Consider the following 16196-nt stretch of genomic DNA (forward strand, 5'->3'; position numbering starts at 1 on the left):
ACATGTTTCCTATCAGCCAATTGCTTCATTCAAACTTGTGCTAAGTTAAGATTGGCTTTTAGTGTGAATAAGACAATGTCACATTGTTGCATCACGAAGGAAATCCCACAGCAATGGTGGAGCCTGGCGACCATAAACAAACAGGAAAGGAGTCACATCAACAATTGTTTGATAAGCCATGTTATACTAAAACTTAGCCCATATTGAAGCCAAAGACAGGGTTTGTCATGGACACAACACTGAATACATTTCAGTGCAGTTTCATGATGGTAAGCAATGCTCATAATCAACTCGGTCCCTTAACTTTTAAGTAAGTGTGACGCAAGTTACTAGTGAAAGTTTTGGCACAGCACAATAGAGAGCGAGGAGACAAAATTTATATATGGACATTTATTTCAGTAACTACGAAATCTCATCATAATTGAAAAGGAACAAAATTTGCTGATACCCTACATCATGATCAGAAAAAATAAAATTGAACCACATTTTTATTCAAATCCAATATATATAATGACGATAACTACTAGAATTTTGAGCTCTTAAAGCTTATTTTTAAGGAAGTGCCTCCTTTAAGGAGCGGGCAAAAGCTTCCAGCTCTTTCAATCCCTCTTGAGGAGATTTGGCTTCTCCAAGCACCTTCACCATAGCACTGCCAACAATCACACCATCAGCTCCCCATCCTGCTACCTGTATCAAAGTATATAATTGATTATTAACCAAATTGCCTGAGGTAGAAACATATATACATTTGGACTGAGAAATAACCTGTTTAACATGCTCGGGCTTTGATATTCCAAAACCAACAGCCACAGGTTTAGTTGTTGCCTGAATTGCAATTAAAAAAAAGGATTAAACAAGTATAAATATTGAGATTGACCAAGTTGAATGGTAGACTATTGTGTTTATCATAATCGATCTGATAAAGTGGCAGGACCAGAGTGGGGTTAAAAAGGGAGGGAAAGAGAATTGAACTTTTATGAAGTGATCAGAAGACAACCACCACATCATACAACATGTAAATAGAGTTGAGAAAAAGATTAAAAAGACAAACCTCTTTAATTTCCTGCAGAAGAGACTGAACATTACCACTAACGGATGATCGGGCTCCAGTGACCCCCACCGCACTCACCTAAATTAAATCAACAAATGGTCAATGACATTTGCCAGCAAATGATGAACTGAGGTACTTAGGCAGGATATCTTCTGTTTTCACAATCACAGTATATTTCTATCCAATTTCCTAAACTTTGGGATCAAGGTGACTTTACCAAGTCCTAGGCACAAAATATATCAAAATCAAATGTTTGGAATCGTCAACATGCAGTAATATGAGCAAAAATTAATTACAAAAAACAAGCATGAACACAAGATAACACTAAACTTTCGTAAAATAAGGTTAAAAATTAATCATTGTCAATTTCCAGCCGGCTACTGTAAAAAGAATGTCCCCATCCAGCCTAGTAAATACTTCAAAAAGCTACCTTCAAACACAGAAGGTCAAAAGGCAATTGTACCAACTACAAACAATAGTTTTGTCTACATGAAGTGCAAAGAGAAGGTCAAAGAGAAAGTTAATAAACAGAGGAATAAATAAAACCATTGGCACTTTGCACTAGACACTGGTTTCTTTGAAGACGAGGAAACAATAATAGTTCACGAGTTTTTGGAATATGCCAAATGCATGCAAACAACATAAAAAGAAAAATTAAAACTTATTCCGATTTCACTGGCTTAAAGCAGGATCAAAATTTGCGTTCTAATATTAAAGAAGGCAACCAGTTGGTGAATGGCTAACTTCTTATCCAGTCTATGAATAAAATGTTTGGAAAAATATATAGAACACAAATACGCAGATAATTGAGTTATACAAAGACTAAGAAGTGTAGCCCAAAAACAGAAGTTAATAAATAAGGTTGAAAGAAGTTCATACAAGGTACACAAATCCTTCTGCTGCATCAACAATGGCCTTCATGCGGTTTTTTGGAGTGGTGGGTGTTGTGAGGAGTACCTTAGCAGTAAATATACCAAATCAATTAGATATATAAACACACACAGATTAATTTATCCAAACAATTTAAAAGGAAATACACTATAAAATGTTAACCAATATATACTAACATATTAATATAATATTGCAAAATATATAATAGAATGGAATGCCGTTAATCACAAGAAAAGTTCATATCTCCACAATAACCACCATGTCTCCTTTGGTGTGGCTAACAACTGGATTTCATACTTATAGTACAAAAAGGATTCAGCACTAGTTTTCAATCATTGGGATCAATTGTATAAGAATATTAATCTGAAATCCAAAATAATGCAAGAGATCATTTAACGGTAAGCAAACCAGTTCAATTCCATTTTTCTTAGCCTCCACCCTTAAAGTCTCCGTCTCCTCCAGAGGGACATCTGGGACCACGAGCCCTGCATAGCATTCACACGGCAAAGAAAAGAATATCATTCTAACTACCATACCACAGGAAGAAGAGACAAAATACAAATAAGATCTTGTTTCAAAATTTACAATTTGAACGAAGAAGCTGACAAGCCGTAACCAGTGTAGACCTGTCAAAACGGGTAACCTGACTCAGCCCACCACGGGTTGGTCATTTAGTGAGCCAACCAACCCGACTCATTTATTAGTGAGCTAAAAGAATTCAAACCCGGCCCAACCCACTATGGGTTGGTGGGTTAAACAAGTAGGCTCACTGGCTCACTTTAAAATCTAACTAAATAATGATGTTAAAATCTAAAATGATCTTAAACTCCAAAGACAATTAAAAAAAAATATCATACAATTCAAGCGTAATAAAAAAACAAACACAAAAGGCGAACAAATAAGTTTTTAATATTGATAATTTTTGTATCATTTGTCCATTTATAATATTAGAGTCTTGGATCGATAAATCTATAATCTTTTTCTCTCTTGAAACATCTTTTCTTTATCCCCATCTACAATATAATAATAGAAATGCCAACTAATAATATTGAAACACAAAATAATAAATAATTAAATTAAATCAGGTGGGTTAGTGAGCCAACCCGGCTCACCACGGGTTCAACCCAGATGAGCTGGGTTCTAAGTGAGTCAGGTTGAAAACTAACCAACATAAAAGAAATACATTTTTTTCAAATTCAACCTGGCTCAAACCCGTGGTGAGCCAGGTTGGCTCGCAGGTTACAACCCATTTTGATAGCACTAACAAGGTCTAGGCAGGTGGGGAGAGTGAAGATACATTTTCTTAATGATAAATATGTAAATTAACGAAACCCAAAAATCTAACTTTAAATAGTACATGGTGTATGTAACTGGAACTGCTCCCTCTTTTTGTCTATGCATTTTACAATATTGAATTATCATAGAACTAATACAGAAATTAGACCCAAGTGAAGCATGGCATAATGTAAAACTTTGGAAAATCATTACTTGTGTTGACTCGTACCATGTACGCCAGTTTCTCTTACAATAGACATAAATTTATCAGTACCACGCTTCAGTATTGGATTGTAATATGTGAACAGTGCAATTGGACATGACAATTCCGGAACAACCTGCCAAATCAATCATTGCTAAAAACCATCAGTTCAGGGAGCCAAGAGAAGCTACACATGACAAAGCAATAAGAAATGGTTTCTGAATCCTTACAAAAAGGAATAATTGTTTTAACAAGGGAACAATGGACAAAAAAGATCTCTCTCCAAAGGTTCAAATTTTTGGAACTTTAGTGTATCATAGGAAATTAGCTATATGTATCATATATCCTAGATTTAGGGATATTATTTCCTATTTCCTGTTACATCCAGTATCTATATATCAAGGTACAATAAAGTATTGCTTCAGTGAATTGAATCAGTACAAGTCATTCAAGTTTATTCTTCTGCTCTGGTTTAAAGTAAGAAAAGGGATATAGGATGGATAGGCCTCACTTGTTCAAATTACACAACAATCTACCAACATTGGTTATTTGTACTGCTAACTAACTTGTCAACTGAAGGAATGAAATTAATTGCTAAATCATTAGCTGTTGACAGTGATAGCTAATTAATGGCAAGGAGTTGCACAATTACCTCCTTCAACATAGAAATGATTGCATTGAAATTGGTCCCCTTTGCAAGAGATCTTGTAGCAGCAGCCTGAAGAGATGCTTCAGTTTGAGAGTCACGTGGTATTAGTATCACAAGAACAAAATAAAATGGAAAGCATCAAACCTGGATAACAGGACCATCTGCCAAGGGATCAGAATATGGAACACCTAGCTCAATTATGTCAGACCCGCATGAATCAAGCACTTTCAGTGCTTCTGCTGTGGTTGAAAGGTCAGGATCACCGGCTGTAATATACGGTATGAAAGCCACCTTGACACAAACATCTTAGAAAATATTCATTTGGCAGTCAAGAATAGCTCTCAGATTCATATCTCTTTGCAGTAGTAAACTTAATACGGTACTAAAAGTAACGAACAACATACAACGATAATCACCATTACCAACACCATTCCATTTTTATAATCAGGCAGATAAAAGTCATTGATTTGAAAAGGCAAAAAAAATGGAATCAAGTTGAAATGTGATACAATAGTAAACATGACCAACATGGAAAAATAACTACTAACTTTTCCTTCTTTTTTCAGTCTGGTGAATGTTTCAGAGAGTCCCGGAACTTCCATGGTCCTCATAGCAGCCACTGGAGTGTATCTCTTCACAGAGACTAAAGCCTTCTCAGAGGAAAAACAAACATGGAAACCGACCTCAGGTTTCTTCAATTGCAAGAAGCAACTTGACTTGAGTGCAAGAGCCATAAAATTGATAATTACTGAAATTTCACATGAAATTAAGCATAAGGGTTCCCAACAGAAGAAAAACCCCTGACCGCGATATTACAGAAAACGAGAAAATGAATCTTCACGGAAAACCAAAAATGCACCAAATCCAACCCTTCAATACCCACAGAATTTACAGCAGTACATTGGTTAGAAAAATCCACGGAACATTCTAGAAACCCATTGAACAATGACAAAGCTTTCACCACAATCAATTGGATAAATGCTAAAGCAAAGAGACAAATGATATCAACACATGTTTTTCCACATTCATCTTAACCAAAATACAGTGTTTTCTGAAATGGAATACGGAGGTTTGAAATCAACGCAAGTACCGAAAAAATTGTGGTACTAAAAATTAAAATAAGTGAAAATGAAAGTTGAAAAAGACAGAGAATCGGAGAATGACCTGATTTTTTATGTTGGGTTTCTTCTCTCCTTTCTGAATGTGAATCCTATTCTGAGTCTCGCAACCTTTCCTTTATATATATTAGATTCACCTTTTCTCAGACTTGTGGACGATAAAGAAATTCAACTACGCTATGCATTGAATGGGTATACAAAAACATGAATAGACTTTTTACCCTTTTTTGGACTAATAAATTTTATTCATTGAACGTTTCTGTCCTTTGCTTTCATTTTCATTTACTTGTCTGCTTTAAATTAAATTCACGGGGAATGAATTTGTAAGGAGTGGGATAAAGTTTATGTATGGACATTACACAACTAATTTAAATATTATGACTTTTTTTCTCAGGTAATTCTATTAAATGTATTGTTAAATGAAAATTAAAATTCAATGCTAAAATATGAGAATAAAAATCCTCTCCATTGAAGACTTTATATCATTAATTAGTTAATTAAAATTAATATAAATGTAAGTTTTGAACTACTTATTAAAATATTACTATAATTAATATTGGTTAATTACTTTTTGACATTTGTAATATTTCTTTTAATATTATGTATCAACTTAACATATGGTTAATTAATTAAAATATTTTATTATTGTTATTATTTGTTGATATTATTTAATATTTTCTTTGATATTATTAGTTTTTACAATAAATTTTTACAATAAATTTTATAGGGTTCATAGATCATATAAATATAGATCATATTTTACTAGGAAATATACACTATATTTTATTAGAGATGTAAAAACATTAAATTATTCAATTGATGTTAGTTTTCTATTTTTTTTCTCTTTTATGTTTTTAGATAGAATAGTATATTTTCAGACCTATATATACAAGATGTACTTCTCATATCATCAATATAAATATATAGTTTCAGATATTTATGATTATTTTTCTCCTCCATAGTCTTTCATAATATGGTATCCAGAGTAAGAAATTGATCCACAATGATGAATTTAAACTCTCACCGTTAGCAGTTTTTTCCCAACTCTGTAATAGAAAAAATGGATGATTCTAACTATGTTCACAAGAAACAATAAGTTGAGTCGATGATTAAATCACCTCATCTTTATTGATTCGTTGTTAATTATGTTATCCATTCAAGATTTATTAATGATGAAGATCGTGTTATCAGAATTGTCAATCCTGCTTAAGATGAGTGGAAAGTTCAAGATTAGATCTTGCTTTCTTGGATACAATCAATGCTCTCCAAGTCAATTTTATCACGTATTTTTTGAATTGTTCATTCCTATCAAGTATGAGAACAAGTTCATGATAATTTCTTTACTCAAACCATGACTCGTGTATGACAGCTGCAAATTGATCTTCGAGTAACCTGCCTTGGGAATAAAACCATGCGCGAATTCTTGAGAACCATAAATCTATTATTGATGAACTCACTAGAATCGTGTGTTCTTTTAAACTAAAATAATATTCACTAGGTATAAGAAAAACAAGTATTATTAATATTTAAAATTTGTTGAAAACGTAAAAAATTCGTCGATAACAATTTTATTTAATAAATTTTCGATGAATCAAAATCTATTAGTAATAATACAGTCGATAACATTTATATATATGTCAATAATTATTGAAGAAAGAATTTGTCGATAATTACAGAAATTTATTGATAATTACCAAAAGATATATCTGTTGATAATTATTAAAGAAAAAATATGTTGATAACTATAACGATCTAGTTCATTTTTATCATACGATAATATTCCTCCATCACGTTCTCATCACCTTCAACGACCATGGAACAAACCCCATTTTTTTATTAGCATTTCATCATTGTTCCTCTCACATACCCATGACACCTTTCTTCAATCAATTCCATCTTCATCACGCTACACACAATCACTCACATAGTAGTCATAGAAAACCTATGAACTTTAATCTCTCTTTTTTTTCGCGCTCTATTCTTACCACCAAACCAAAACAACTTTCATACTCCATCGTCGTGATGGTGGATTGCAACTTTGTTGTGAGACCTATTAGGAAGGGACTTTGGTGACTCTGTTTAACACTCTTCCAAATGGCAACGCCTACAATGGTTGGAGGACATGGTTGGCAAGTGAACACGCGGTGGCAGGCTTGAAAGAAACCATCGCGTGGAAAAGAGAAATCAAAGAGAGAGAAAGGGCGGAAGTCACAACTACGCCTTGTGAGCTCTCGTGCACGACAAACAACAGTCATGAACGAAGTTTGGTGAAAATGACACCATTGAGGCAAGAACAAAATCCTACACAAAGAGAGGTTCATCAGTGTCATCGACAGAGATTGCAATTGTAGGTGCTATCATGGCAATGGTGTGAGTAGCGATGACTTGGTTTAGGTCTGATGGCTTGTGAATATGAAAGAGATGATAAATGTGCCCTATACGTGCTGGTAAGAAGATGAGATGATGTGAACGAAAAATTTATCACTTTTTATTGACGATCGATTTCAGAAAAAAAAAATTGCCTCCTTCAATCAATTACACTCAACATTATGATCAATTAAGATTTCAAGAATGTATCAAGAACCACAATTGCCTGGATTCTCCATATCGAGTCGCTCGTGGACGCACTGAACGAGAACGTGGTGAAAGATTTCCAAACTTCCAATGTCAAATCTGCCTCAAATATGGATATACCACCAACATTTGCTTTTATCGGACTTATACTTCTTATCAACCGAATGAATATCTTGTTCTTTATGATATTTACATTCTTGCATTATGAAAAATGGTTTTTACAATATTAATAAAATTTGAATCAAAATTTTCTTTTAAATTGTGCGAAGTAAATAATACATGTACTTAAAATATCAAAACCCTTTTATATTGTCATTGTAAATAAAGCTTTGTTTGACTTTTTTTAATACTACATTAAAAATATATACAAATTTTTCGAATTAGTTGATAGTGTAAAAAATTGCATTAGGAATACACGCATGTTACAATATCCTCTAATAAAAATATCATTGATTAAATTTTATGTCAAACTTATTAAAGAAGCATGTTTTTAACATTTTGGACCCGAAATGAAAAGGATTCGATAAAAAATGTTTATAATAAAACCATTGAAAGTTCATATGAAAATTATTAGTAAATAGGATCAAGTAGCAAGACTAAAAAACTCACAATCTTATTTAAATGTCATTTAATAAAAAAAAAACTACTTAATCGTGTTTTAGTTCTTTGTGATTTACATTACTAAATCAAAATACTAATTTTTTAGAATTAGTGACATTTTGTCCAACTCTTTTAGTTTCATCTTTTCTTCCTCTTATGTTTATTTTTATATAATTTGTATTTGTACGGGTTTTATGTATAGTTTGTACCTTTTTAGTTAAATTTTAAACCTAAATTTTATTATTTTTAAAATTTACATAGAAAAATATTATATATATGTACTATTTATTTATTAATTATTTCAACAAATAACATTGAATGTATCTTTACTTATCATCATACATACATATTGTTTTTGTATGGGTATCTGTAAGGCCGAGAGATGTACCTTTCTGACGTAATTTTCCTATCTTCCAATGCTTGAGTCGCCTGCTCCGCTCACTTGCGCTCCTTTAATTATTCTAGTATTATTTTATTACCTGTCGGATTATATCATTGGCCGTATCCTGCTGGATTTGGCCCAATAACTCAAGCGTTTGTCTTATTGAGGCTCAATGACCATGAACTATGTGTCGGCCCAATATGAATAAGACCATTTACTTTAACTAACGTTCGTTGACTAGAAGAGCAGATCGATCGGTTGCAAAACCATTTACTTTAACCGTTTGGCCATTGCCTATACCTTTTAACGGTGTTAACCTTTTGGTCTATGCTATATATAAAAAGAAAAAGATATAATACCTATTTTGGTCCCAATTTTGGTTGGGAATGTTCGCAATGGTCCCAATTTTTTGTTGTTGTTTAATGTAGTCCTAAAGAATGTAATTTGTGTTCAATTTGATCCTTTTTGCAAACGCCATTTAGATCGTTAACGGCTAGATGTCCATATGTGCAATTATAGAGTGAAATGTCATGTATTGACTTACGTGGAGTCCTTTGTGGCGTTGTGAGTTGGAAGACAGGAAGAGGCCGAGCAGTGAGAGAGAAAAAGAAGGGAACCGAACGGCTGAAGGGGTGAGGCTACCAGACGGTGGAGGCGATGGAGGTGTGTGCCGCGGCGGATTTCTGGTTCTTGTGGTTTGCAGGTTTGGGGTTGGCGAGGATGATGAAGGCGTGTGTCGCGGCGGCGCGTTGAAGAAGGGAGAGTGGTAGTAGTAGCGGCGACCATGGAGATTCCGCTGTTGGCTATGAATGTTGTACGAAACTCGTGATTTGCTGCAGGTTTGATGGCGCCGCGGATGAAGATGTGGTGGTTGCAGGTTCTCGTGTTGAGTGGCGTGATTGTGACAGCCTGAAATGGGCTTTGCTGCACAGCGGTGGTGGCGGCCTAAGGTTTTGGAAGCGCGAGGAAGATGATGCGCGAAGATGGTGGTCTGGTGAGCTAAGACCCTAATAAGAAATACATTTTCAACAATTAGGGCTTAGGTGGTGGAGAAGATGATGGAGGTGCGAAGATGGTGGTTGGCCGTGACCGTGGCGGCGAAGATTAGGGTTAGGTGGTGGCTAGGGTTTCTATGTAGGGGAAATTAGGGCTTCTGGAGGTAGGAGATGATGATGACGTGTCAAGGGTGATATGTCATTTATTGAACATCTGGACATCTGGCCGTTAACGATTTAAACGCCGTCTGCAAAAAGGACTAAATTGAACACAAAATACGTTATTTAGGACAACATTGAAAAGAAAAAAAAAATTGGGACCATTTCAAACATTCCCGATCAAAATTGGGACCAAAATAGGTATTATTACAAAGAAAAAAAAGAAGGGAGTAAAAAACAAAAGAAACAAAAAGTATAATATAAAGTAACGATTTATTTAGAATTTGTTAAAAAAAATCTATTATAATAAAGTTGATTAAAATTTGCATTAAAAAATTGTGATATAGTGAGATCTACATTTTATAGGTGTGGTCTTTGGCATGATCCCATGAGTATTCAATCATTAAATCTCAAATATAGTAAATAGGTCTCATAATTATCAAATTGATTATATGATTAGTTGAATCAACTTAATTCTAATTATTAGAAAAAATTACAACTTGATGATATATGCATATCTTATGTTACACATCTCTATGTTCTAATTATATGCCATGATTAACACAAAATGATAGCGATTAAATAATCTATTTTACCGATTAAAATCATATTTAGCTAACTGATTGAAACTCAAATTTATCAATTTCAGAACTCATAAATCATGATTCAAAGTGAACTTGACCCTTCAAATCATAAAAAATATGAAATCCTAATCATGTTTATCATGCATGCAGGAATTATTATAACCCACTAATAAGATAATACAAAAAATCAATAAATCTTGCGTAAAATTTGCAACTAATGAATTAAGTGACCAATCTATTCCATCAATCATTCTCCCTTTTCCTTAAATCTTTTCCTTAAATGAGAAGAAAGAATAGGAGATGCAGTTGCTTCAAAATTGTGTAGAAAAATGAATAAAAATATGAGGGAGGGGAGAATGCTGTAGATGTTTCTCGTCAGCAACTCAAAGAAAATTAAGAAAGTGTGTGTTTAGAGTAAAATTTTATTACTAATCAAATTATTAAATGTTAAATTAATTCATTTTAATTTAAAATGGTTATTATTATTATTATTATTATCTGTATATTTGTCAACTCTCACTTCTATGCCAATAAAATGGATTTTTGGGCTGAAGGCAAGTCCAGGCCCATATATTCACGAAGAAAAAATATTTAATATTCGTCAGTTATAATTATTTATAAAATAATATAAATTTTATCTAAAATATTACACAAGCCACTTTATTTTATCTTAATATTTACTTTTATATTTGAAATTATCAAGTAAAATAAACAAAACAATAAAATTATACAAATTAACCATATATAAAAAAGAATTAATACGAGTTTTTCTTCCTCTTTTTTTTAGAAATACTTGTGGAGAAATTGATCTCAACGTATACCAAATTGAGGTTGCTTAAGCTAGGTATCTTGTTGGCAAACAAAGATTTCAAGACCTGAAATTCTTGAATTAGGACTTTACATGGTGTAGAGTGTAGGGTTGAGTTTGCACAAGTGATGCCTTTTCTCAGCAAAAAATTAACAGTAATAGAATAGTAAGAATTTGGTAAGGAAAAACGTCAAATAGTTTTAATTGATTGTGATAAAAAATGTAATAGAAAGGGAAATGAAAAATATAAATTGAGAAACATAATAATTGTTGGGTCTTGGATGATTGCATTAGGACAATAGGATGCAACGAACACAACATGAGTAGTGTTGTAAAGTATATGTAATAGTCATTAAAATTTTATTATTTTAGAAGTTATATGATATTTAAAAATGTTAAAATTACTATCTACTTAGGAAAAATGTCTGATATTAATCAGAGGTTCTTTCGAACACGCGATTGGTATTAGATGGTTATGAATTTGTTAATAAGAAAGAAATTGAGGGAAGAAGGAGAAAAGAAGAAGTGTGTAGTAGAAGAACTTCCAAAGTCATTAATAGGAACAGAAATAGTTGGGAAAGGTGGAGAAAGAAAAGAGGAGTGGACTTGGGTGTAAATACCAAAAATAGAGCCCCTTTAGAAGAAAAAAAGAAAGAAAGAAAGGAGAAGCTTTTTTGTAAGCAGGATAAAGACACACGCACTCATTGTGCAAAGTGGGAAGCTAACTACCCAGTAGAGAAAAAAAAAGCACAGTTAAGTAAGTGCAAAACGAAGAAACAAAACCAAACCAAACCATTTTCACTTTCCGCTTCATGTAGATTCTCCCTTCCTAACTCGTTTACCCGATTCAACCTTGATTCGTCCCGGTTCAAGCTCAAACTCCTACTCATGGCGAATAACCCTTCCGACGCTCCCGCAGACGATTTCCTTGAACAAATTCTCGGCCTCCCGACCTTCGCTTCCGGAGACTCAGGCCTCTCTGCTGCCGATGTTGGACTCTCCGGTACCACTTCTCCGGCTCCGATGATGCTGCAGCTCAACTCTGCCGACGCCAACGCTCACCTCACCGGCGCCGCCTTCCACGCGCCGGTGTATCAGTTAGGTCTTAGCTTGGACCAAGGCAAAGGAGGGTTCATGAAGCCCGAGGAAGCCTCCGCTAGTGGAAAGCGCTATCGCGACGACGTGGTTGATGGTAGAGCTAAGAATGTAAACCTCTACCTTATTTCGACTCTCTTCTTTTTTTATATGATCTTCTCTTGAGACCGAGTTCTGTGATTTGCATCAACTAATTGTTTCGGTCTAATATGAGGGTTTGTTTCAGGAAGTGGTTTTATATGCTTAGAATTACTTTAGTTGAATTGCCAGGTTCAACTTACCACCATTGCATTTGCATAGAGCAAAGCGAAACGGTTTAAATTAAAGGTTAATGAAAATAGTACCAAGCAGTGGACTGGTGATTTCCTTCCAAATTAAAGTGTATAAAAAAATGAGATTATTCGAGTTTCATGTTGACGGATTTGTTAGGTGTGTGGTTGTGGTTGATGCTAGTCAACTTGGTATAAACACGTCAATAACATGTCTGGCTGTAATTGCCCACGCTGTTGGGTATATTGTCAGATTTGTTAGGTTTGAGTATGATTTATTGAGTTAGGTTATTTACACCTTTTGTAGGCACTTATAGTTACCTTCTTTAATCTTCAAACCTCTTAAATCATGTAGTATATTTATGCTCGACTTCGAGTAATCCTTGAATGATTGTTTTCTTGTGAGATTAGGTTATTTACACCTGTTCTCATTCTTACTGGATCAAGTAGCATTTGTTGTACGGTTGATAATTCATAACCCTCTTGTAGGTTTTTCATGGGCAACCCATGCCTTCTACTATGCCCACTGCTCCACATCCTCCAGCAATACGCCCTAGGGTGCGAGCAAGGAGAGGACAGGCTACAGATCCACATAGCATAGCTGAACGGGTAAGTTTTTAGATGCTTGAATACAAACTGTTTGATTAAACTGCGGGTTAAGGTCGTATCTCACTCTGTCTTCCATGTTACCTTTTTTATTACAGTTGCGCAGAGAAAGAATAGCAGAAAGAATCAGGGCGTTGCAAGAACTTGTTCCTAGTGTCAATAAGGTATGTGATTTCCTCGTATTGCTAATTGTGGTCTTGCATTTATCATTAGCAAGTGGAATAGACTTTGGTAAAGTAAAGGATTAATCATGAATTGTTAGAAATGATAAAGAGTATCAAGTTAATCTTTACATAAGATGCGTATTTATTACTATTCCCTTTAATTTCTAGCTTGTTGACTTTATAATAACACACAGTTTATGATCAATTTCAATTTGTGTTTAAGCAGATTCATTTCTCGTGAATAAAAATGCATTAGTAAAAACATTATGGCAAGAATAAAAAAAGCAGTGCTAAAAGTGACCCCTTTCAAGGCTTGCTTGTGACGTATCTGTCTTCTTTCTTGGGGGATATTGTTCATTACATACTTGTTTTGTACTTCACCCATCTCCACTCATACTATTGATTTTCATACATTCTGTCTTCCTTTTACAATACACCTTAGAAAAAGCATATGTCATTACTTTTATAACTTTATTGTGAACATTTAACTTTTACAAATTAGGTTGCTTTTGCATGTAAAAATTGCTTCAATTCAAGAATATTAGGACACTTCTGGCTTTTCAAGAGCTTTTCTTTACACAAGGCCTGGTTAAAGCATTGAGTTTATTAAAGCTGAACATTATTGTATAATGTGCGGAGCTTGCCTGAATGCAATGTTTAATCCAGGATAACTAGTTTCTGGTAGTGGAATAACATCTGCATATATCCTGATCTGGCGTGCATGCAAATGGAATTTTTAAGAATACTTAGTGTCAAATAATTGTACTGGATTTCTGCTATGGTTTTGTATGATATGTGTGATAGCTCTGTTTTTGCTGCCTGGCTGCTGAGTGTTTGTAGAAAAAAGATAAGAGTACTGAATTATTTTATTTGTTCTAATATTGTGGTGCATTTCCACTTTTTCAGACGGATAGAGCTGCCATGTTAGATGAAATTGTTGATTATGTCAAGTTCCTAAGGCTTCAAGTGAAGGTAAAAATGCCATTGTTCTCCTCGGCGATCCTGCTTTTATTTTCTAGGTTTGGTCTCTATTTGTAACGGTGACAATTTATAACGACTTATCTTAATTTATTGGACATTGCCTGTTAAATTTGGTAACCTTCACATTTTTATCCCCATGGCTCTGAGAGGTCAATTAGTTAGCGTTCAACTCGTTATCATGAATCCCACAATACGGTGGTGGCCACTTGCCACTTTGGATGAGAACTTGTTGGCTGATTAAGACTGATGAATATCTAAACACAGTCAAATGGTAGCATTTTCATGGTGCTTAGTGCGCTATATGTTTTTTAAACCTTCCAATAACTTTGAAGGGTTTTATGTTGGAATACAGATTACTGTTTGAACCATGGTATCAATATAAAAGCAGAAGGTTTTTCTCTCTAGCCAAAGTTAGCTTTGTAGCAGTGTGAGATTGAGACCGCAAAGGACTTCCAATGACTTGATTCATGTACCTTTCAGGTTTTGAGCATGAGTAGATTGGGTGGAGCGGGTGCAGTGGCACCACTGGTAACTGACATACCGTTATCATCAGTTGAGGTGATTATTGTGAGGAAATAGTTGAAAGAATTTTATTTTTAATATCCTCAAGAGATTTAACGAATTTGGTGATGATCAGGAAGAAGGTGGTGAAGGTGCTAGAAACCGACCAGCATGGGACAAGTTGTCAAATGATGGCACAGAAAGACAGGTAGCCAAGCTTATGGAAGAAAACGTTGGGGCTGCCATGCAGTTTCTTCAATCAAAGGCTCTCTGCATCATGCCCATCTCACTAGCATCGGCAATTTACCAGTCACAACCACCGGACTCTTCTAGTATAGTGAAGCCTGAAACTAATCCTCCTTCATAGACCTTAGGCACACATGTTGAGCAATCTACTATTGGTCCCGTGACGGGCTCACCTAATACTGCTGGGACCCACGCCTAACGCATCAAGTTGCAATCAAAGTCAGATGCCATAATTCTTCCTTTTTTCCCTTTGTTTCAGCTTTTGTCAATACAGGGTTCGATGTCAATGCCTTGGAAAATACAAGCAAACCCCTATCTTGTCTTACCGAATTTCAAGTAGAGAGGAAGAAATTGTCAAAAGTTGAATTGATATGCGTCTCTTTTTTTTGTGTCAAATGGTGGGGGTAGTGGACCATGATGTTAAGCGCTTTTGTAGTGGGATGTGGGACCTTCTAAAAGGTTAGAGTGGTGTGTATACTTTTAATAGTGAAGCTGAAATGAACAATAGTTGCTTTAACAATGCTAGGCTATGGCCAGTCTTGCAAAAACTATGATGGTGCTTTGTTTTTTGTTTGGGGCGTGTGTGAGTTGTTTACTAAAAAGTAATTGGACGACTTTTCTCTGTTCTTCTGAATCATCATTAAATTTTTATTCATCAGATGGAAATGGAAGCACAAATGTGGGTGCCCCTTTCACCCAATCCTTGTCAATCTGTATAAACTGTAACCTTATTCAATTCAAGTGACAGGAAGTCTTCGCTGAACTCATCAATGTTCGGGTAAAGAAAGGCAAACACATTTAAGAGGATATTCAGTTCAGTTTTCCAAGCCTTTTTCTATGTGAAAATAGTTCTTGTATATTTTCCAAGATGTTTTTATCATTTTGGAAGAATGTAGTGGTTTTTTAAAGAATTTTTAAAATTTATTTTATGACTTTTATGTAATTTTGTTTTTGCAAGATTTATAAAATATGAAATCATAATTTTTGAAAGGAGTTTATGTACTTACAGAAAACTTTAAGGATTTCATGTGTTACATACTTAAAAA

The 16196-nt window shown here is 34.4% G+C and overlaps 2 protein-coding genes across 5 annotated transcripts; one reads left to right on the forward strand and one right to left on the reverse strand.

Annotated features, from left to right (window-relative positions):
• Window positions 1-367: 367 nt before the first annotated feature.
• On the reverse strand, window positions 368-5395 carry LOC108348001 (tryptophan synthase alpha chain). 4 transcript variants are annotated; one of them, XM_052873220.1, is made up of 11 exons: window positions 5233-5395; window positions 4617-4816; window positions 4213-4359; window positions 4072-4137; window positions 3431-3555; window positions 2528-2568; window positions 2351-2427; window positions 1931-2008; window positions 1052-1129; window positions 766-825; window positions 368-687 (listed from the first exon to the last, which is right to left on the reverse strand). In XM_052873220.1, the coding sequence occupies exons 2-11, from the start codon at window positions 4800-4802 to the stop codon at window positions 553-555; spliced, it is 993 nt and encodes a 330-aa protein (XP_052729180.1). In that variant the 5' UTR covers window positions 4803-4816; window positions 5233-5395; the 3' UTR covers window positions 368-552. The 4 variants fall into 4 exon arrangements, with proteins under 4 accessions (XP_052729180.1, XP_052729182.1, XP_017442986.2 ...); XM_052873222.1 differs by having other exon boundaries at window positions 4617-4718; window positions 5233-5394; XM_017587497.2 differs by lacking the exon at window positions 2528-2568 and having other exon boundaries at window positions 3447-3555; window positions 5233-5390.
• Window positions 5396-11968: 6573 nt separating this feature from the next.
• LOC108347991 (transcription factor UNE12) lies at window positions 11969-15698 on the forward strand. The gene is made up of 6 exons (XM_017587480.2): window positions 11969-12494; window positions 13142-13261; window positions 13357-13422; window positions 14329-14394; window positions 14884-14961; window positions 15041-15698. Exons 1-6 carry the CDS (start codon window positions 12177-12179, stop codon window positions 15269-15271), a joined length of 879 nt encoding a protein of 292 aa, XP_017442969.1. The 5' UTR covers window positions 11969-12176; the 3' UTR covers window positions 15272-15698.
• Window positions 15699-16196: the final 498 nt, after the last annotated feature.

This window comes from Vigna angularis, chromosome 2 (assembly GCF_016808095.1).
Source record: "Vigna angularis cultivar LongXiaoDou No.4 chromosome 2, ASM1680809v1, whole genome shotgun sequence".
Lineage (NCBI taxonomy): Eukaryota > Viridiplantae > Streptophyta > Magnoliopsida > Fabales > Fabaceae > Vigna > Vigna angularis.

Excerpts from the sequence above, each read along its gene's own strand:
- LOC108348001 (XM_052873220.1), bottom strand. The coding sequence starts at position 4,802 with ATGGCTCTTGCACTCAAGTCAAGTTGCTTCTTGCAATTGAAGAAACCT. Across the intron at positions 2,569-3,430 it reads CATGGTACGAGTCAACACAA|GTCTACACTGGTTACGGCTT; the intron begins GTAATGATTTTC and ends CCGTTTTGACAG. Across the intron at positions 2,009-2,350 it reads AGAAAAATGGAATTGAACTG|GTACTCCTCACAACACCCAC; the intron begins GTTTGCTTACCG and ends TTTACTGCTAAG.
- LOC108347991 (XM_017587480.2), top strand. The coding sequence starts at position 12,177 with ATGGCGAATAACCCTTCCGACGCTCCCGCAGACGATTTCCTTGAACAA. Across the intron at positions 14,395-14,883 it reads TCCTAAGGCTTCAAGTGAAG|GTTTTGAGCATGAGTAGATT; the intron begins GTAAAAATGCCA and ends TGTACCTTTCAG. Across the intron at positions 14,962-15,040 it reads TACCGTTATCATCAGTTGAG|GAAGAAGGTGGTGAAGGTGC; the intron begins GTGATTATTGTG and ends GGTGATGATCAG.